The 21,511-nt window shown below is 40.1% G+C and overlaps 1 protein-coding gene across 1 annotated transcript in view; it reads left to right on the top strand.

Annotated features, from left to right (window-relative positions):
• astn1 (astrotactin 1) overlaps window positions 1–21,230 on the top strand; it is a 345,150-nt gene extending 323,920 nt beyond the window's left edge. Inside the window, 5 exon segments of the mRNA XM_029453477.1 lie at window positions 4,586–4,721; window positions 7,720–7,807; window positions 7,809–7,821; window positions 9,346–9,529; window positions 20,735–21,230. Coding sequence (XP_029309337.1) covers window positions 4,586–4,721; window positions 7,720–7,807; window positions 7,809–7,821; window positions 9,346–9,529; window positions 20,735–20,972 — 659 coding nt within the window. The 3' untranslated portion in view covers window positions 20,973–21,230.
• The last annotated feature ends 281 nt before the right edge of the window (window positions 21,231–21,511 follow it).

A 21,511-nucleotide genomic window follows, 5' to 3' on the forward strand; every position in this document is an offset into this window, starting at 1 on the left:
CGTTTTAATGAGCTTATGACTTTGTGTTTGAGCAAAGGCTTGTTAAAGGGTTCATGAACAATCGGTTCTGAGTCAGTCTCCTCCTCCTCCTGCACACTTTACAACATGTGAGTAAGGCGGTTTGGGAGTGAGAGCAGACACGGATGTGATCATGTGAGAATGGATCACCCATCTGTACTTGGATAACAACTTTTTAATCACGGGCCATTTGACACTGCCAGAGGCAAAATACATTCCTTCACAACAGTGATTGTGGTGAGGCCAAATGTGAAATATGGTTCAATAGAGCAATATAATGGATTTTCATGACAGGAGAATTTCTGCGTATCACAACATGGGGTCTTAAGTTTTTAGATTTGGTGATCATTATGGTTAACTCTGTACTCGGCAAAACTCTGAGATCTGGGAACACACCAGCATTGCTACAATGAAGTCGGAAAGAGCAAGAAATAAGGCATAAGGCAAGTAGGTCAAAGTTGAACCAAAAGGTGAACTGTGACGGACGTTTACAACAGATTTTGTTGAGTTGTAATTTGATTGTTCAGCAAATAAATTTGGCTAATATGGGATTACCTACAACCTGTCTACTAGCATGACTGCTCATGTGTCTAGTCCCATCAGATTTGTCTTTAGCCATGTTGCTCTTTTCAGCAATTAACTTGGTGAGTGTACAATGTTATTATTATCAATCGATAGGATGGCTAAATCTATGAAAATTTTATTAAAGTACACTTTAAAAATACAGAATTTAACCTTTACACCCACACACCAGAAAATGCTCATTTTTGTGACTGTCTTGGAAGCCACTGACAAACAATGTCACCCTAACAATAATCTGAAACGTGCTCATGCTGTACTGTATGGGTCGTTTTGAAATGTAATTTGTCATTGAAGTTAGGAGATTTGTTGGGTTTAATATATAGAAACAGTACAGTACAGCCAGCTCACCCATTAAAGCCCTGTTCAAATAGCACTTCATTGTTCTGCTGCAATGGTCGTGAGGTGACTTAAAATAAATAGGCAGCCAATATATGAATGTATCCAACCCCGAGAATCACAGTGAGAAAAGCAAACACAGGAAATTGTTTAACTCCTTTCTCTCCTCTGATTTTCTTGCTCTCTGAAAGGGAAAATAACAATCAACAGCTCCATGCTGTTTTTCTCCAATTCTATTCATCCACAAAAGAAATTGAATTTGTTCCAATAATGGTTGAGAAAGAGAGTAAGAGTCTGTTTTTATTGGAGTTTTAGGTGTGTTTTAGTTAGCCTCATAAAGGCCTGTGGTAATCATGGCCAGTGCGAAATACAGAAGTTACTATATTCACACATCCAAACCGAATAGTTTATGTTGCTTAGACAGACCGTAACTGTATACGAAGATTGATGTTAGTCGCAATTTGCCATTTAGAGCTCAACGTATCAGATATTGAGAGAATTACTCCAAATATTTCCACACAGCGTTCTCCAGAACACTGTTTCCTTTTTATACGCCTCTTTACACGCTAGACAGACATTCCAACCGGCTTTGCAATTAATATGCTAAGTGGTGCAAAGCCTCACAATGTCACTTTTCATTTACATCTCCAGCACTGTTTATATCTTTCACTCGTGTGTCAGTCTCTACGCTGGGTAAACACCTCGCTCTGACAGCTGCTGCACACCTTTTTTCATCCTCAAGCTCTCTCTCTCTCTCCATGACTCCATGGCACTTGGCCTGCTGTTTACCAGCTGGGGACACGGGCCAGGGTTGACAGGGAAGACATTGGTGACCACCGCAGAGCATCCATCACTCACACATACACATATTTAGACACATGCGCAGGCACACGGTGAGGGGAAACTCTTGTGGATGAAAGGGACAGGTGACCACCTCGGGGCGTCCATCTACTCACACACATAGTGTATAAATACACACAAACAGGCTGCTGCTTGTGTAGCGGAGGGTCACAAATGACCACCTCAGAGCACCCATCACTTCACACACACACACACTCTCACACACACACACACACACACACACACACACACACACACACACACACACACACACACACAGACTTGGCTATTCCAAGCAGAGGGTTTTTCCTCTTACGGTGAAACACACACCTTGTGGCCAAATGCCCTTTTGACGTACGCAGTGCCAGCTGGGAAAACATAGCTAGCTGCATGTGTCACCACCAGCCTGGGCAGCAGGAAAGAAGCCCTGAAGAGGAGGTGATGGAGGAGAAGGTGGTGGGGGTCAAAGGGTTGCTTCTCCCTCATGTGAGAGTCTCAGGTGAATACAGGTGTGTAGTGGTAGGTGGCTGTACCCTCCACTCCTTCAATTTAAGTATAATACCATTACATGTAAAAGTCCTGCATTCAAAATTGTACTTTTTAGAAGAACAGCCAACAGTTAAGTTAATATAAAGTTATATTATTATTTATTATTAGATATAATTTCTGATGCGTTTAAAAAAAGATATATACTGTATGTATGTATGGGAGAAGAAGTATAAAACAGCCTATGCAATACTGTGAAGTACAAGAGCCTTACAATTGTAGATTACACTACTAGAGTGAATGTGCTGCTGTGTACTAGAGGTGTGTTTACAGACCACAGATCACAGAGGACAGCATTGCTTGTTAAAAGGGCATGAAATTGTTGCACAACTATTGAGCTAACAATGGTCTGGATGGCGTTGATCAACACTTGTGAAGCCCTGTGGTGCCCTGGCTGCCGATGTAACGTATAAACAAAGATCACGCCGGAGTCATCATCTCTGTGTGGTGATGCCTTTCCCTCTAGTTAGCTTGCGGCTGTCGTTGGTGTTGGTGTTGTTGTTGTTGACGAAGTTTAATAAAGTGCCTGGTATGCTCACTTTATATTTTTAGTTGTGCATGTGAACAATTAGCTAGAGACACTAGCTTGTAGGTTTGGAACAACAGCAAGGGAAAGGACTTTTGTTCCCTGAGTGGATTTTCCTGATGACGCGTCTCCACAGGGAAGTACACCTATTGCCAGCAAGGGGAATGCCTTAAAGGCGAAAGTCAGGTTGATGCCATAAATTAACATGACTGGCTGCAGCCTGTATCTGCAAGATGGACAGGGATTTGTATATCTGTATTATTATTATTATTATTATTATTATTATTATTATTATTATTATTATTATTATTATTATTATTATTATTATTATTATTATTATTATTATTATTATATTTTACCTAGGGATACGATAAATCCCCCCCTGCCCAGAGGTGGGTATGCACCTTGTACCTGCACCACTACATCTCTGCCTTGATTGTATCTGTTAATTGTTTATAAACATATGACCCTAACCCTAACAAGTTTTATTGAATTGTATTTCTTTAACAAGCTTTTTTTCATAGATAGATAATGCTTAAAGTTTGAAAAACTTGTTTATTGTAATAAGTTTTACACAAGAGTTTCACTTCACCTTTTCTTTATTGGGTTTTTTTAAGGTTTCGACACCTAATTAATGTGTGCGATGGTGTGTGTTGTTTTTATAACCTTGTAGATGATGTCACGACAGTTGCAGACATGGAGTAAGCAAAAGGTGGGGGGGATAGAACTAGAGGCATTAGCTCCGACTTTTGTTTCTACACAGTTGAAGGCCCCCCCACCGCATGCCCAATCCATCATATGTGTTTTGTATCTGCTGGGGAATAGACTGACTCATCGCATGTAGACTGTGGGTATGAGCCTGCCATTGGCCGCATATTTCACGTAGCATTCTCCTCTCCCCCTCCACTTTTTGCGGTTTTGCAAGGGCATCGTCGCCGCACCCTGTGCTGAGGCCACCCAAGACGATTGGGATTGGTTTAAAGAAATACAAACAAGCCATTGCCATTTTTCACCTATGGCAGAATAATAATGGGTGCAGAGAGTGAACAAGTGACACTCTTTTGTCTCACAGCATTGACTGTCAAGGTGTCCCTGAACATCCATCTATAACAGTAAAGTTGACTGGAGTGAATGGATGTATGTATCATTATGTCACCAGACATAACCACATGTTTTTGGTTATTGGCTGAGTACAAGAGTGCTATTTTTTTTCTCTAAGCAGGTGTGATGCCTGTATCTGATCATTCAGTCAATAAAATCTCATTGTCACACATGTTGACATCAGTGTAATTTTCACTAATAGTTGACAGACTCTGCCCTTAAAAAATAACTAAAAAATCAGCGCCAGAGCTCTGTAAAACAGCACCTAATCTTTTCACTTTCTTGGACAGGCCTTTCAGGTACATACTGTACTTAAAGTGTGTGTTGTGGTAGAGCGAAGCATCTGTTTTACATTTAGTTAAGATGTCTGTTTACAGTTCAGCAGTGAGTTATCCCTGTACTATAAATACTTTATTTGGACAGTGGGAGGTTCAGCTAAGGTGCCTTTACATTACCTCAAAGTACCTTAAATAAAAAAGGTTAAATTCACTAAAGCATGCACTATTACAACCCTAAAACTATGAATCATTACATTTAAAGTAGTCTCATCTCAAACTGTACATGAATCACTTTGTAGTAAAATCCTTGTGTGAATTATGACTTCTCAACATAAATGTCTTTTTCTCCCTGCCGCAGAAACCCTTTTGAGCTTTGTGGATGACATCTTGTCTGGGGCCAGGTCTCCATGTGTGATGTTAGGGGACATCCCCAACCTCCTGTCCTCCTCCATCAGCATGATCATTCGCTGCCTGGAGCCGGACACCACATACATGTAAGTATAACTCTCTTTTAAGTTTAAGTATAACTCTCCAAACTGAACATTGGCCGAAGAACCAGTTCTCTGTCCAAATCAGTTCTAAAAGAAGCTTCTGCCCTGTCAGATGTGTTTGGATTGAAGATAAAGGAAATCTCTGCCTTCCTTTATTCACACACATTTAACTGCATTTAGAAACGGTGTTCCATTTCTATCCAATGTACCAAGCAAGCAAGTTTTGAGTATGGATTGTGTTCACAATTAAAAAGTGACTTATTTAGGTGTAGGCCTACTAAAGAAAATCCACAATGCATACTAAAAACATTTGCATTTTTGAGTCTGCTTCTCCTCAAAACTATTGTCCCACAATGCATTGCACATTGGAAATGGAGGAGCTATTCACAGCTGGAAAAGATTAGAGCAATTGTAAATGTGGTGAGACAGCTCTAGAAAGAACAAACAAGAAATCATCGTAGGAAAAATATTTGCTTTTCTCTTTAATTGTCAGTGTCATTCAAAGTCGCAGTTTGATTGACATCTTAAATTGTACACATTGCATCATTTCCTGTCATAATGAAACCGTTAACTATGCTGATTTCTTCTATACTAACGGCAAAGATAGTATACTATAGGATTAGTAGTAGCCTATATATAGTATGTACAATTAGTATGGAATTGTTTAACTGAAAAAGTTTATTCGCCATAAACAGGATATAGCCTACTAACAGACATTAGCTGGAGCTAGCAACATTTGATGTGTTTAGCCTAGCTAAAGTTGGCACAAAGAAAAGAGTGAGAAATACAGTAGCTAGCTTAGCTCAATCAAAGGTATCTTCCAACATCTCCAAAGTGGCACATTTACAAGTTAGTCTATTATAGGCTACACATATAAAAAGAGAAAAAGAGACTTTGTGGTTTAACAAGCAGTTAGCTTCCACAATTAGAGCTATTTACTGACCAAAAGCCGTCTATCAGCGTTCTCTTTGAACTTGAACCAAATGTTTCGCCTTGTGTTATTTGCACAGATTTGACAGCTAGACATTGGGCAAAAATATTATAGTTTTGGAGATAAAAGAAGGCAAGGGGGATTTCTTGTTCGTTGTTTTTGGAATGTTTTAGCTAGTTATCATAAAACAATACCCTCTGCACTAAGCTAGGCTATACACCTCACTTAGGTATAGGCTTATAGGCCTATGTCTTGAGAAAAAGGAGAAATAATTATATATTATTATATTATATTTATATTATATTATTATATTGACCTTCTGATGAAACTCTGGGAAAGATAGCAAATTAGAAAATTTCCCTGAAATGGAGTAGGCTACACTATAGGTTAGAATCAAGTACATTGTAAAAAATGTCTTAAACAGTGTCCTGTTTTTACTTCCACTAAGCGTTGACAAATATTTCAAATCCTACACATAGTACCTTTGATGTACATTAGCTATAGACTGTATATAAGAAGTAGAAGAAGATATAATAGAAGATGTAGCCCCCAGGCCGGAAAATTTAATCCAATGGTCAGCAAAAAGATGTTCGATTGTATAGAAGTCTATGAGAAAATGACCTTACTACTACTACTAATGAGTTTATGGTCTCAATCAAAAGAGTGAGTGTATTTCCTGACATACTGTACTATCCACTAACTAAAGTTTTTGATGTGACATGCTTACTGACCAACGTAACTCAGGGTTATTTCAGAGCCAGGCATTAGAGTAAGGGTGCCATCTAAGGTACGCTTTTGGTCCAGTATCAGCAAGTAGAATTTTAATTGGGATAACTTGGGTAATTTTAAGTTACGGTTGGGGCTGAAAAAATAATTGATATTTGAAATAAATGTTGTAGTCCATACAATAATATTAGATACAATTATAAGACAATTAAATCAAAGTATTTTTTTTTCCCATGTTACTTACATTCAATTAGTTCTGTATGTGTATGCCTGAGTAAAGACATTTTAACAATGTGATGCAGTAACCAAGATGTTGCACACACACAGATACACACACCAGATGCTCTCATGCACATGCTGACACTTATCTCACAGACAGCCTGCCACGCACCCCTCATAGAGAGGCTAAAGGCAGATTAAGGTGGAGAGAAAGAAATGGAGAAGCAGAGGCAAAGTTTGGGGTAGAAGAGAAAGGAAAAAGAGTGAGAAAAACAGTTTGGATGTATGTGGCCTGGATAAGCAGCTACACTACACATGCACTTTTAATCCCAGCATCAGCGGGACTCCTGCTCTCTCCATCCTGTCTGGCAGCTCATTCGTCTTTCAAGCCGAGGCGACGTCTCTCCCTTCAGAGCGCTGCACACTCCTTATATTTTCTGTACAGGCAGAGTACTTACAAAGCTTTGGATTGGTGCCTTGTAGGGAGAAAATGTATTGTGTGGGGAGAAGTATGCGCATTATGTAAGCATGACACAGAAAACATACTGCGCAGCTGCATAAAAAGTTAAGTCCAATGGTTAAGACATGTTGGAAATGTTTAAACGTTTAAAGTCTGTTGCTGGAAACGTGTCATGTCTCTCTTTTAGTATGCATATCTGTACTAAACTGTTTTATTTGTAATCATCAATTTAAGTAAAATCTCTCTAAATACCTCAAAGCTGATGTTAAAAATGTGAAACAAATTTTATTTTATTAATTCCTCTTTCTCTGCCACCGATAGTAAATCTTTGGTGCTGCAGGTGGATGTAGTTTGTGGTTTGCCCACTAGGTGGAGATATTCATTCAGTGAGGTGACAGGTTATTAGCCCTGTAAAGAAGTGCTTATTGTCAGTCTGGCACTAGAGAAAGTCCTGCATTGAAAATTCAGGCTCTTATCTTCAACAAGTGGAGGCTTTTTAATTGAATGAACAATGAAATGATGATATGATGTTGGTACAGCAGATTCATCTAACTCCACTGCTGAAAAATCTATATGACTGGAGTAGGTTTTGTAGAAAATGTCTCGCTCTCGCTCACAATCAGCAGCAGTTTTATAATCCGTTTCACATGTGTTTATGTGTCCAGGTTCCGGCTGTGGGCAGTAGACAACACAGGACGCCGTTCCAGTCCAAGTGAGGTCACCCTCAAAACTCCGTGTCCAACTGTGGATGACTGTCAAAGCACAAGGTGAGGAAAGAGACATACACTGCAGTCAGAGAGGTGAATCATCTTTCAGTAGTGACCACAGGTGGCTCACAGAGATGACTTTCATCTAACACTGTACATATAGTTGAGGTGATCGTCTAGAGTTTGCTTCATTTATGTATACAGGATTTGTGTGATTAAATGTGTTTATTGTATTAAAGGAAAATTGACAGAGGAGATCATGTTTCTTAATTTTCTAGTAACCAAATATAAGTATAGTTCACTCAAAAGACAGACATTTGTTCTTTGTGTTTGCAGTTATGTTTCAAGGCCTCACAAAACAGATGTTAAAGATCACTTCATAGAGCGAGTCATAAAGTCACAGAGAGATAGTTTTCCTCTCTGGAGTAGAACTGTTTATAGACACTGTAAACTACAATTCCATGAGGATATTGACTGTAAAAACATTGTTGAAGTTGAAATGTTTTGCCACTCTCTGTACAAGCGATAGATTTATAGCAAAGACGTTATTGTGGATCCTGCTGCTTTTTTGAATCAGCCATTGCAAAAAGGCTCCAACCAGTGAAGTGTGATACTACTGGCTTACGCTGTTGATTTCAATGCCTGGAAATAAATGACTGGTGTGGAATACAATAGGTCCACTCTGTGGCTCTGTTACCAACAGATTTTATTGACATTGTTAACCAAGTGGACAAGTTATGACTTACCTGAGGTAAAAACGATTTCCCATTTGAAGATAAAATTCAACCACTTATTTATCAAGGATTTGGAATTTATTCTTTTTTAAATGTTATTCATTTCAAGATATGCATGTAGAATCCATGTGTCTTGTTAATCTAAAATGCAAAGTGGAGCAGCAGTAGAAGAAGAGAAAAAAAAGGAGAAAGCATCACATTTCTACTAATAGACATCCCATAGATGTGCCCTATTGTTCTACACAAATTCTGGTAAGGTGGAGTATTTATCGGATGTAAAAGCTCTCCTCCAGTAGGACAACAAACCCGAACAGTTTACATGGACGACATGTTTTTAACCTGATTGAAATCATTCAGATTAGAGATTCAACTGTTTACGGTGACGCTGGATCCGATAAGATGTCCCAACACACCTAGTGTCTCTAGAGCTGCAATGATTGTTTGACTGATAGATGAATTCAATCGATAGAAAAACAATCAGCAACTATTTTTATAATCAATTAATCCTTTAAAATTCTCTCGTTCCAGCTTAAAGTGATCTTTATGTGATAGTGATCTGAATGTATTTGGATTTTGGACTGTGGAAGACATTTGAAGACATAACCTTGTGCTTTCGTGAAATTTGAATCAGTGTCTTTTTTCTGACATTTTATAGACCATATGATTAATGGAGAAAGTAATTGGCAAATTAATTGATAATGAAACTGTTTCTTAGTTGCAGCCCTAAGTGTCTGACAGCTTTTTCTCTTGTCTTCCCTTAAGCAGCACAAATCAACCTTGGTAGCTGCCATGATACTATATGAAGTCGTCTAGTATTGCTTATAGTTGTTGACTGTGTTTGCCCTTCCAGAAATATCCGATAAAATCTACAACCTGTTCAACGGTTACACCAGTGGGAAGGAGCAGCAGACGGCCTACAACAATCTGATGGACCTGGGCGCTCCAACGCTCCACCGCGTGCTCTACCACTACAACCAGCGCTACGAGAGCTTTGGAGAATTCACCTGGAGGTGTGAGGATGAGCTAGGACCCAGGTACAGTTATCATTTGACCCCTTTTATTCAAGATCTTTCTGGCTTAAAAATATAATGCTAGTCTCTGAGTTTTTAAAGCAAGTCTCCTTTTTAGAAGATGGACATTACATCACCTTATAAGCAGCCTTTGGCATCGCTACTGCAGTAAATAAGGAAGGAAAATGACAGAAACGGTGACTGTCAAACGTTTGGAATTCCGTTTGAATTTCAGATGTGCCCTGATATGTAAACACAATATGCATTCCTTCTAGTAAAATTGATCATCAACTTCACGGCCAATTTATCAGAAGGACGCAACAATATACAAGTCTGACTCAGGACACCCCCGGAGCTCTGCTCTGAGACTTTTACAGTATACCAAAAGACTGAGCCATTTTAACAGTCTCTGAAATTGTACAGACACAGTGTGTGTGTAAGTGTGTGTGTGTGTGTGTGTGTGTGTGTGTGTGTGTGTGTGTGTGTGTGTGTGTGTGTGTGTGTTGCGTACGTGCGTGCGTGCATGCGTGCGTGTGTGCGTGCGCGTGTGTGTGTGGTGTGCGGCGTGTGCGTGCGTGTGCGTGCGTGCCTACTCTATTTATGAATTGCCCTCCTACCAAGAAAGTGCAATCTGTTGTATTGGACTTTGAACAATAACCATACAGCGTAGCAAGACTCCAGAAAGGTGGCAACTGGACAAGAGTCTGGCTTTACATAGCAATTGGGAAACCCAGATACTGGTTTAGCTGTTGCAGTCCATAAAAATAAACATATGGCAGATTTGGAGTGGGCTAAAATTTTATATATGCTTCATTAGTGATTACTGGTTATGTGAAACTCTTAACCAACCAAAACCAACAATGAATGTGTGTGCATGTACTAAAGTCTGATGTCTTTTATTCCTCTATGCCATAGGGCTCCATTGTTGTACAACATCTACTGAAAACACATCAATGAGATGCACTGTTGACCAAGCGTCAACCTCCGGGTCTGAAAAGTGAAGCCAATGCGGCAGTGCCTTCATTCTCTCTAATATCCTGTCCGATTGTATAGAAGTCTATGGGAAAATGACCCTACTTTTCACTTCATTTATTACCTCAGTTAACATTTTCCTGATAAGTTTATGGTCTCAATCACTAGATTCAAAAGAAATTCTCACGCCACTCCGCTCACATGCACTGCACTGGACAAATATAAGGTTATTGTCCACCGACAGTGCCACCGACACTGCTGCCTTTGCCAGGCAACTGGGACGCAGAGACCTCCAGAGAGCTGGGGATGAGAGCAGGGGGGTGGGTGTCAGATCTGGGCAGAGCAACAGAACAAAAGCTCTGACACAGGAATTGTGCTGGCAACTTTGCCCAGTCGGGATAAGTGTCCCTGAATTCCCTGTTGACTGTTTCACAGGCAATGTGGAGCATTCGATTAGGTTATTTTAAATGCTATAAATGAATGTATTTATTTTCTGGCATATTTCCCAACAGACATTTTGGTCATAGATAATTTCAACTATCGGACAAGTGATTCCGGCAAAATGCTGGCATATGCCACATTGCGTAAACCCTGCGCCTGATACTGATGTGTGCTACCAATGTAAAATAACACGACCCAATGCGGTCAGTTCTGCCAGCCTTTGTCATGTTCAGCAGAGGGAAGGAGAGAAGTGGTGAACAAAGAAATAGCGGCGAAACAGAGTAATAAGGATAAGCAGTGACAATAGATGACGCTTTTGGAATGGTTCCCATTTTCAAGTTTGCAGTCCGAAACAACAATGCCTACACCCATGTAGCCCCCCGTGTGTTCTTTCAGCACTGTGCCGCTTTCAGTCTGAGTAACCTCTTAAGATTTAAAGCTGTGAAACTAAGCTAAACATGACTGTCACAGTCTGGCTCTATGTCCAGCTGCCCTCAGAGTTGTAGATTCAGTTTTCTGTTCGCTGTGTTTTTTGTTCCTGTGCTGCTTGTCCCTCCTTTGCCGATCTACGCACCTTCTCTGTATCCGCCTCGTTAGTTCTTCCATGCTCCCCTTTTCCTGTTTAAATCACCTCATTCTCCTCACCTGAGATTCTCCACCTGCACTTCATCCCTTCGTCAGTTAAGTTTGTATTTGAGTCCTGGTTTTTAGCTTAGTTTTTATTTGGTCCTTGGTTTTGTTTTGTCAGTTTAGCCCTGTTATAGCTTCAAGGTCCTATTGCCTGCAGTCTCCTGCGTTTGGGTCCACCAGCTCCACTCTTCATGACACTAACCTGTTCCCCTCTTGTATACAACTCAAACATGAGCGTACTAAGACGTGAAAAGGAGGCAGCCTTTCTTCTCAAAACCAAAACACTCTAAACAAAACCAAAACAATCCTAATCCTATATCGAGAAGAGCATATCTTTCACACATTTTTCAAAGAAAGCTGTCATTTGTTCCAAAACTCATAACTACAAAGACGTGGTACAGTTGCACACACAGACAAATCTCCATGGGACCAGCCCATTCAAAGCTCAGCGGAGTCCGACTCTTTGTTTGGATTCTCCAAGGTGGGCAGATGTTCTGCTCTCAGCATCCAAAGCGCTGTCTTTGTTTGTAGGCAGTTGTTTGTATGAATTACAGTTACGGGGGAAATGAATTCAATCTGACTGGGAAGCCCAGTGAGCTGAACCTCTGAGACATCACAAGGCCATTTAGTAACGCACAACCAGGGAGGGCCCACAACTTCCCCCCCAAACTATGGATAAGTACCCATAATGTCAAATTTTAGCTTAATGTTTTATAAGCAGAGCCATGTGTCCAATGTAAAATATACTTATAAACAGCAGCCTTTGGTACGTGCTTTCACTTTGGCAGGTGAAACTGATGAACCACGGCTCCCTTAATTCTCTGTTTCCTTTTTGTTTTTGTCTGTGGGTTCCCCGCCCTAAATGGAAGGTTGTGTTTAATCAAATCAAATCAAATCAAATTTATTTGTATAGCCCAATATCACAAATTATACATTTGTCTCAGTGTGCTTTACAGACTGTACAGGTTACGACACCCTCTATCCTTAGACCCTCGCATCGCACAAGGAAAAACTTCCTAAAAGAAACCCCATAATTAAAGGGGGAAAAATGGAAGAAACCTCAGGGAGAGCAACTGAGGAGGGATCCCTCTCCCAGGACGGACAGACGTGCAATAGATGTCGCATGTACAGGATAAACAACATAGTACAAATACAACATTTGACAGAAATTATGTTGTGTTGGAAAAAAAAAGAGAAAGTATGGATGAATCCAGGAAAATGTCAATAAGGCATCCCGGTGTCCAGCAGGACCAGGTCAGCAGGCGCTGTCACGATTCATGATCCTGACGTAAACTTTATCAGTGGCAACCTGCCACATGAGAGACAGACACTCCGGGGATAATACCCCGGATGGTGAGTTAGTAACATACATTTACATAAATGTATACAGATAGAGAGGGAGAAGAAGGGAGAAAAAGAGAGGGGAGGGAGGGGAGGAGAGAGAAAGAGAAGGAAGAGAGCAGGGAGGTGTCCCCCGGCAGTCTAAGCCTATAGCAGCATAACTAGGGGCTGATCCAGGGCAAACCTGAGCCAGCCCTAACTATAAGCTTTATCAAAAAGGAAAGTCTTTAGCCTACTCTTAAATGTGGAGAGTGTGTCTGCCTCCCAAACACAAACTGGAAGCTGGTTCCACTGCAGTGTTTAATAGGGACCATGCTGGAAAGAGTTGATGTAATTGAGGGAGTTGCTTCTGAAGTGTTCCATTAAAATACACTTAAATTAACAGCCCCCCAATTTAGTTAAAGGGAGGGGTGATTAATGTTAATAAAGGCTCCTCAGAGCTGGGAAAGCAGAAGAGAAGTGCATTCAAGGTGAGGCCTGGCAACAGGGGAAGGAAGTATAAACATGTTTTGTTTGGCCAAGTCATAAAATGAACATTAGACTTGCTATATATCTGGTTTGGTGTGAGGAAACACTCTCCCTGACACGGAGCTGGATGCTGTCTCTTGTTACCAAATTGAGCAGGCATTTAGGGAGGTTAATGGACTTACAGCAACACTGCTGTGTGTCTAAGTGTGCTGACAACTTGCCCGCGGTGTCAAACACTTTGTTTCTCTGACGTTATTTGACCGTTGGTAAAAACAAATCCATCAGATAAATGGTTGCCAGGATAAAAATACTACTGATCCTCTTTAGTAAACCAAAATAATGGTCATACGAAGTTTCTGACTTTTTAAGAATCCAGTGTTAGTGTTGGCCCAGTGTTGCAAAAGCAGCTAAGATCATTGTGATCATTGTCATTCAGTTGACTCTAACAGTGGGGTCTGATCTAGATTTGCTCTTTGTATTTGTGTCTTAGCATGAATAAATATTATGCTCATATTCGGATAAAGATTATATCCATAAACATTTTTCCAAGCCAATGGTTTGTTGGTCTAAGTATCACAGCGTTGTCTGGCTGGTAAACATTGGGTATGTGTGGAGATACTACTGTTTATTCCACCCATCAAATCATTAGGGGTCTAAATATCAGTGCTGAAACTGTCTTGTTCTTGTTGCTGTTGTGAGACGTCTTCATCTTGGTCTTGTTAGTCTTCTTCCTACATGTTTCCTACATTGTTACCTAAAAGTACAGTCTCTTTAGCTCAGAAACCAAATCAAATCAAACCGTAAACATGCCAGGTCCTTTTTTGTCGTAACTTTATTGTTATTCATTAATATGTCTTTGTTGGTGTATTGGAACATGTCTTGGCATGTTACCGCCACCTGTGCAATAGTGGAATAGTATGACACCATTGGTAGGCCTGTGTATCGTGTCATCAGCGTAGAAAAACAGCTCCATCGTGCTACTAGAAGTCTGAAACTCCACAGAGAACCTTTAAATGATATCCATCATAGGAAAATGAGACGAGACAGTTCTAGACTTGTTCTCCATAACAGCCCCTCTTCAAAGTGTTAGTTCAGATTTTTTTGAAGCGCCGTTATATGAGGTTCTTTTTTCAGTCAACCTTCAGTAGATGGGGGTTAGCAGTAATTTTACCTCGCAGAATACGGGAGTTGCAACTTCAAACAAACTAGAATGGCACTAGTAGGGTGCAGTTCCCCGCCAAGACCAATTGTGCATTTACACGCTCCTCAGATTGTCTCAAATTGGGAAGTCGTTCTTCGGACTTTGGTGCGTTCATGAGCTGTAAGTCGTAATGTGGAAACGAGATAGACGGTAAAAAGAAGATGTATTTTATTGTTTAGAGCATAGGTCTTCAACAGGGGGTCCGCGGAGGTACTGCAGGGGGATCGCGAAATTGTTTGTAGATTTGTAGGTAATTATTTTCTTTATTTTTTTTATTACAATTTTTTTGCTTTGCCATTCACATTCCCTCCTTTGCTGTACTTTGCGAAGGGCGGCGACACACACCTACAGTTAGAGACAGAGTGGAGGAAAGGAGAGGGGTGAACTAAAATACATTTCTGCCACACACCCCCTGCCACGAATTTGAACTATCCCTTTAAGTCCCTTTTGTTTGTGGTTTAGTCTTAAATCATCATTCCTTTGGCCACTTGAGAAGGAATATACCTCTCCACCCAAACAATCTGTGGTACCGCCGACAGTAAACAACAGAGCAGACAGGCTAGCACACACACATATACACCACATACTGTAGATGTACAGACACGCACACAGTTTCATCTTCCCAAATCAGCTCAATGTTTTATGAAGGGAATTCCTCAGTTTCCCTGTCACAAACAATGAGGCCTGAATAAGATTTTCATTAGCTGAGTCAAAATACAGATAACAAGAACTCTGCACAGGCTCTGACTCAATGTAAACTCCTATCAGCCAAGTAAGCAATATCTGGAAACAAATGAATGAACAAATGTAGCTTTATCTCTCTTGTGGCGGCAGATATTCAGATCTGCTGTTTTTAGAAACATATCAAATCTCACTGACGAGACCCTTTGGCATCCTGCGGAGGACATTTTTGTTGCCTTTTTCATGCAACATTGCGTGACGTTTTAACTCAAACCATAAACTCACCGAAAGGCTGTCTCTTCAAGGCTTGACACTTCTTCTCCTGAGGGCCAGACCTTGTCATCACCAGGAGAGTACCCATCATTTTAGGCACGCTGCATGGCTGTTGACTTATAAACGCTAGATGTTTTGGCTTGGCTGAAAGAAAATCCTCCATCCTGGCCGTTTCAGTCCTGACAGTGTCCTCGGTTACACTCTGTGCACTTTGATGAACTGAAAAGTTCTTTCATTTTTTCCTACTTTCTCTCTATTTTTACATGACAGTCTCTCTAATCAGAGGAGTTCTTGCGATAATACATATTGTTATTGTTGGAAAATCTCTCAGAAATTCATAATCATAATCACAGCAGACTCTTTACTTTGTGTATTTTTGTCCTTCTCTCAACAAGTCAAAGAAGAAGTGTCTTTCAGCTGCTCGTCCAGCAGTGATTTATCAGTTCCTGTGATACTGAATAGTGAACTGCAAATATATACATACTCTGATCTAATATCTGTATACATCGTTATGGATTTACTTAACAATTACAAAGTGTTTTTAGTAATTAGTAATTAGTTGTTTATAAATCAGAAAGATATTTTTAGTGCAGACATGAGGGTAAGTCTTTTACATCCGTATCAAGTACATTTGCTCTTTATCTTATATTATATATACTGTATATATATATATATATATACATATATATATATATATTGTAATTATTATATTGCAACCATGTCTCCTAGAAATTACATTACTTATTTTCAACAGCAAACGCATTACGTTTTTGTAATAATAAGAAAAACGTTATTATTTGTTATATAAAAGGAGAGAATGTTTACTCTGCAATTCTACTATGCACTAAGCGAAAAGAATAATATGGAGCTGTCCTTTTGATAAAATATATATAATAATAATGATAACTGTATAATAATAATAATAATAATAATAATATACTGTCTGGTCTGTCTGTAGCAAAGTTTTATATCAGAGCAGTCTGAGCAACGACTGCATGTAAAATACAAGTTTATCACAGTTTATAAAAGATATTTTGGAAGAAACAAATGGGGGAAATTGGACCGTAGAACCGTAAACATTGCTGAAATTAGGTCCAATTCTAAAACATTTCTTGTGCGATTAATTAAAGCTAAGATTGGGCGTAATCTGTAAAAAGTCTGCCCGGTTTAACCAAAGTGTTTTGCTATAGCCATGTCATAAAGCCGGCTGTGATTTAGGGCATGGCTACCTTGTGATCTGTATGTCACTACCATGGTGTTGTCCGGTGTGTTGTTGTCCGTGTTTTTGTCTTACAACTTTTACCCTTTCAGTGTTTAATCAGTTCATGAAAGTTCATTTTAACATTTTGGTTTCCTAAAAATGTCTTGGGTTGTACTTAGCACCGTCCTCGCGTCCTCTCGTTGTTACTTCTGGTTCCAAATAAAAAGAAGATAGCGATGGCCAAAAACTAAGATGGCGAAAGCCACAATGCCAAACTCGAGGCTTCAAAATCGTAGTCCACATGCCAATTGGTGACAGTCACATAACTATGTCCACTTTTTATACAGTTTGTAGTTGTAGTTGTCTGTTTTGGATCTGGTCTGATAATACTCAGGTTTTACTCAGATCTTTTTTGTTTTCACAATTTTGGGTGGGTGGGTTTTTTCTTTTTGATTGAAACTTTAAATGTGTGTTTGTGTGTGTGGTGCTTATGCAACTTGCCATGCTGATGTGCGCCTTAAAGTGTGAGCACATCTCTATGTATATATCTATGTGTATTGCATATGAGCATGCACATCTCCATGCCTGTCTTCTTAATGAGCACTCGCGTTGTATCTTGGAGACCATTTTCCACTTCTATACATGCACAAGGATTTATGGTGACAACCGTTGCTATTTGGAACCTGTGAAACGTTCCTCTGCTTTCCCAAAAAATGAAAGCATAACAAACCACATTTCTTTTCTTTATTTAAAGCAAATAAATATCCCGATTTCCTCAAACCACTGAAATCTGTGTCAAAATATTGGGAACATAAAGAGGTTTCAGAAAAATGATATGAATGACCGTATGGCAGCACAGCACCAGTACCAACACAAGCGTTCTTGTCTGCAGACAGGCTGACCGAGAAGACTGACATCATTAGAATTGTTATTTCTTTCTCTGCACTTTCCAGAGCAGAAAACGTTACTGAGTTTGCTGCTACGGCTCTGTCGATATGCATTTGCAAAGGGGATGTTGTCCTGCTGAGCATCCATGTAACATGTAACATTCAAAATACGCTCCGATTCCAAAAACAATTCAACAACGATAACAAGTGCTTTTATTAGCAAAGGGGATATTGCTTCTCTTGTATCTCCATATGTAAAATGGTTTGCAAATTAGAGAAGAAAGCCAAAAATAACGCAGAAATATGTTTGACTAAAAGTGCTTTGCCTATTTGAAATGAGTTGTGGCCTATGATGGCATACAGAATGCATTCATTGTCCAGAAATAACATTAACACATACCAGGAAATATGGTGATGTGCTATATGTTTACAGAGCAGCAGTTGATTTGGAGTCAGTATAAGACAGGAGATGAAATACTGTAGCAGCCACAGACCACACGGTGTGGTCTGTGGCTGCTACAGTCAGGGGTCAATGCCAACTTTAAGTTCAAAACACTAAAGAATTGCAGCTTATAAACAAAATAAAAAGGGCGCGTGGGTTAATGGGTGTTTGTCAAAAGGATATTTGTTTGCCACAGAGACGAGAACACACAAGTTAAAGTAAAATATACATAAACAAGCGAACTGCAACTGCACTTTAAGGACCGTGACCTTCAAACGTAATTCTTGACCTTGTGTAATTGGGATGAACGCACCCTCACATTGACACATACATGCCCCTGACATTATCGCCACCATTATATTCATCGTAACCATCATCAGTCCTTTTGAGATCACCAATGAGAATCACGATTGCATCAACCGCATTACTTCCCCCGCCATCATCTCCCTTTTCAGTGTTTTCTTTTTGTCATTTTCACTTCTCCATCTTCATTTGCATGACAATCAGCATCCGAACTGACGACCAGGCGAGTGCTCATGATGATCAGTGGAACACTGTATGTGAAGTCACTGTGGTTTGCTTACACCTGCACATTCTTCACTTGCAAACTGATTTCATGTCAGCATAGGGGAGGCAAGCCCAACAGCTGCAGGCGGGCTTTGTGAAGTCAAGAGTTAATCTAAGTACAAACTATTTAAAAACATTAGTCCAATTAGCTTGAATTGGCAAATGGTATGAATATAGTTGAAATTGTGAATTTAAATAGTGTGGAATTACATGTTTTGATAAAGCAAGTATTCTTGAATAGATAGTTAGTAGTTTTGACTCAGAGTAACAGCAAATGATCATTAGTTAAACAACTTGTATAACTAAACCTTTTGAGTTGAAACAATATCTTCAAGTTGAATTTAGTCACGTTTTTAAGGCAGCAGGAAAAACTTCTAAGTTTAACCAACTTTAAACGTATTATAGTGAAGAGAAATAGAGCTACAGTTTGGTAAAAACACTTAAAATAGATAAATGCTCTTTGTTCATTCTATCAGTAGGATCATTCATTTCCTCTAACTGGTGCATATTGAATGTGTAGCCTGGGTGCTCCGATGTGTCATCAGTTCATCAGTATAATGTGCTGTGGCTCTGGTGACTCTGGTGCGTCCAGCAGACTTGTGGCTTGGCAGAACGGCGACACTGTGCTGTAGAATCGCTGGTTTGGCTGAAGAATGAGGAGAAAGTGTGTGTGGAATGAATGAAATCTTCTACTGCTGCCATAGGCAAACACTTGACAGGCTTTCACTACAAGGGCCAAACGATGATTAATGATTATTTATTGCACTATGAGATGTATTTACGTGACCTCTGTGCATCAGGTTACTAATGGAGAAGGTTTTTCAGCTGGCCTGGTTTGGCCAAAAGACAAGTTCAAGCATTTCATAGTCTCTCCTCTGCCTCTACACAGCATTACTGCCTGTTTTCCTCCACAGGATTGCAGCTCTTTTACCTGCCACGGCCATTCATTTCTTCATTCATTCATTCATTTTTCCACAGTTTTTTACTTACTTTGTACCGACACAGATCTTCAGCAGCCGCTGTGTGCTTTGGGTCAAAGTTGGAATGTGTCAGTAACAGTGCACCTTACCCTGTGAGTTACTTCGGGAAGCAGTGGTAGATGGGTAGGTTTTAGGTTCTGTCATACAGTGATGTCATTCTAAATCAACAGCAAAGCCACAGTGTGATTTATGAACTGTGGACAGTCTAATGTATCTGAAGGCCGATGTGCATCAACACTGAGATTTCAGCTTCTTGCAGAGGCTTGGCAACAAGTGTTTCTCACAGTTTGTTGCATTTCAACGGCTTTCTAAACCTTCATGCTGCGGCCCGGTCTCACTCCCAGGGCGTCCAATGCCGACGCTTGAAATGTGGCCGTCTGTGTCTTGATACCAATACGGAGCATCTGTATGAGACACACCGGTCTTTCAACAAACACAGGCACATCATTATTAGATGCTCAAAGCAATGGACGTTTACCAAGAGAGCGATGGTGTCAAACACAGGAATTTCTACCAGGGGACCGGCATTCATGTCCCATGTCAAACCAAAAGTTTGACATCGGCCTAAAGACGTTACGTCCGTTATTTATTTTAACCCAAACCATGATCTTTTTTCTAACTCATACCAAGGAGTGTTGTTGCCTAAACCTAACCACGTTGTATACTGTAGCATTCTATTAAAAATGTATTATGGCAGCAAACTTCCGCACCACACTATAAGCACAAGTAGATGTCGAAATGACAATTTCTACTGGGGGGGAGCAATGTTTTGTTTTTCCTCGCATGCTCCCATTGGGTATTTGGATGGCTTCTTATGTGACTAAGTAGATGGAGAGGAGCTGTGGCGGTGCAGTGCAATTTTGTGTCAAGAAAAACTTCAGTTTAAACCATTGCTGCTGATCGGACCAAATGCCGTGAGTCCCGAAAGCATCTTAAAGCTAAGATGATCTTGAGCCCGATAGACAGGTCGACAGTGTCAACTAGTCAAAACAGCAGCATACTGAACTGCATTCACCATGTATGTTATTTAAGTTCTATTTGTTTTTTAAACACAATTGCTCTTACTCTCTTCTGACAAGTGTACGGATGTTATTAAGGTGTTGTAAGCTAAAGTAATTAATCATTTCTTCCCTTTGTTCCCACAGGAAGGCCGGCCTCATCCTCTCCCAATTAGACGAACTCTCCCGGTGGTGCAAGGGGCTTCTTCAGGAGCCGAAGATCGGCCTCCGCAGGATGTCCCTCAAGTTCCTGTCCTGCCGTTACACTGACACCAAGGCCTTTGGGCTGAACTGGTCGCACATGGGCCAGGACGTGCACAAGGCCTGCGACGAGCAGACGCTCACCGTCATGTATAATGACTACGGCGAGCCCAAGGAGCTGTAAAATGATTAAAGGTTTGGATGTGTACAGGAATATGGGAGATTTGTCAAACCCAACAAAGAAAACTAATAAAATGCAGGTTTCACATTTGTTCCCATAAGCTATATGCATTCATAGTGTCATAAGCAAATCCTAACTGATTTGAAATGCTATGTACTCCATTTAGCTTTACTACATTATTGGTAAATGTATTCAAAAGTCTAATCAGAGCTTCCAGGTAGCAGATGATCATCTAATAAACTGTGGCTTTGTTGATCCATGCATCTTTGTTGTGCTTTGTTTAAGCTGAAGTCCATTCCTCCCTTTTTTTTGCTTCTTCAGTGCGGTATGATGCATAATAATGAGAATTATTTTCTTTTTTATACATCAAAATCTTAAGTAATCTTAAAGCTGAAGTAAAGCTTTACTTACTCTACATATTGAAGTGTCCTCGGGCAAGACACCGAACCCCAAACTGGTCCCGATGGTTTACATGGGAGCTTCCATCGGTGTGTGGGTGTGAATGTCAAAGGGTTGAATGAGAAGAAAATTGCAAAGCTCTT

The sequence above is a fragment of the Cottoperca gobio genome, chromosome 17 (genome assembly GCF_900634415.1).
Source record: "Cottoperca gobio chromosome 17, fCotGob3.1, whole genome shotgun sequence".
NCBI lineage: Eukaryota > Metazoa > Chordata > Actinopteri > Perciformes > Bovichtidae > Cottoperca > Cottoperca gobio.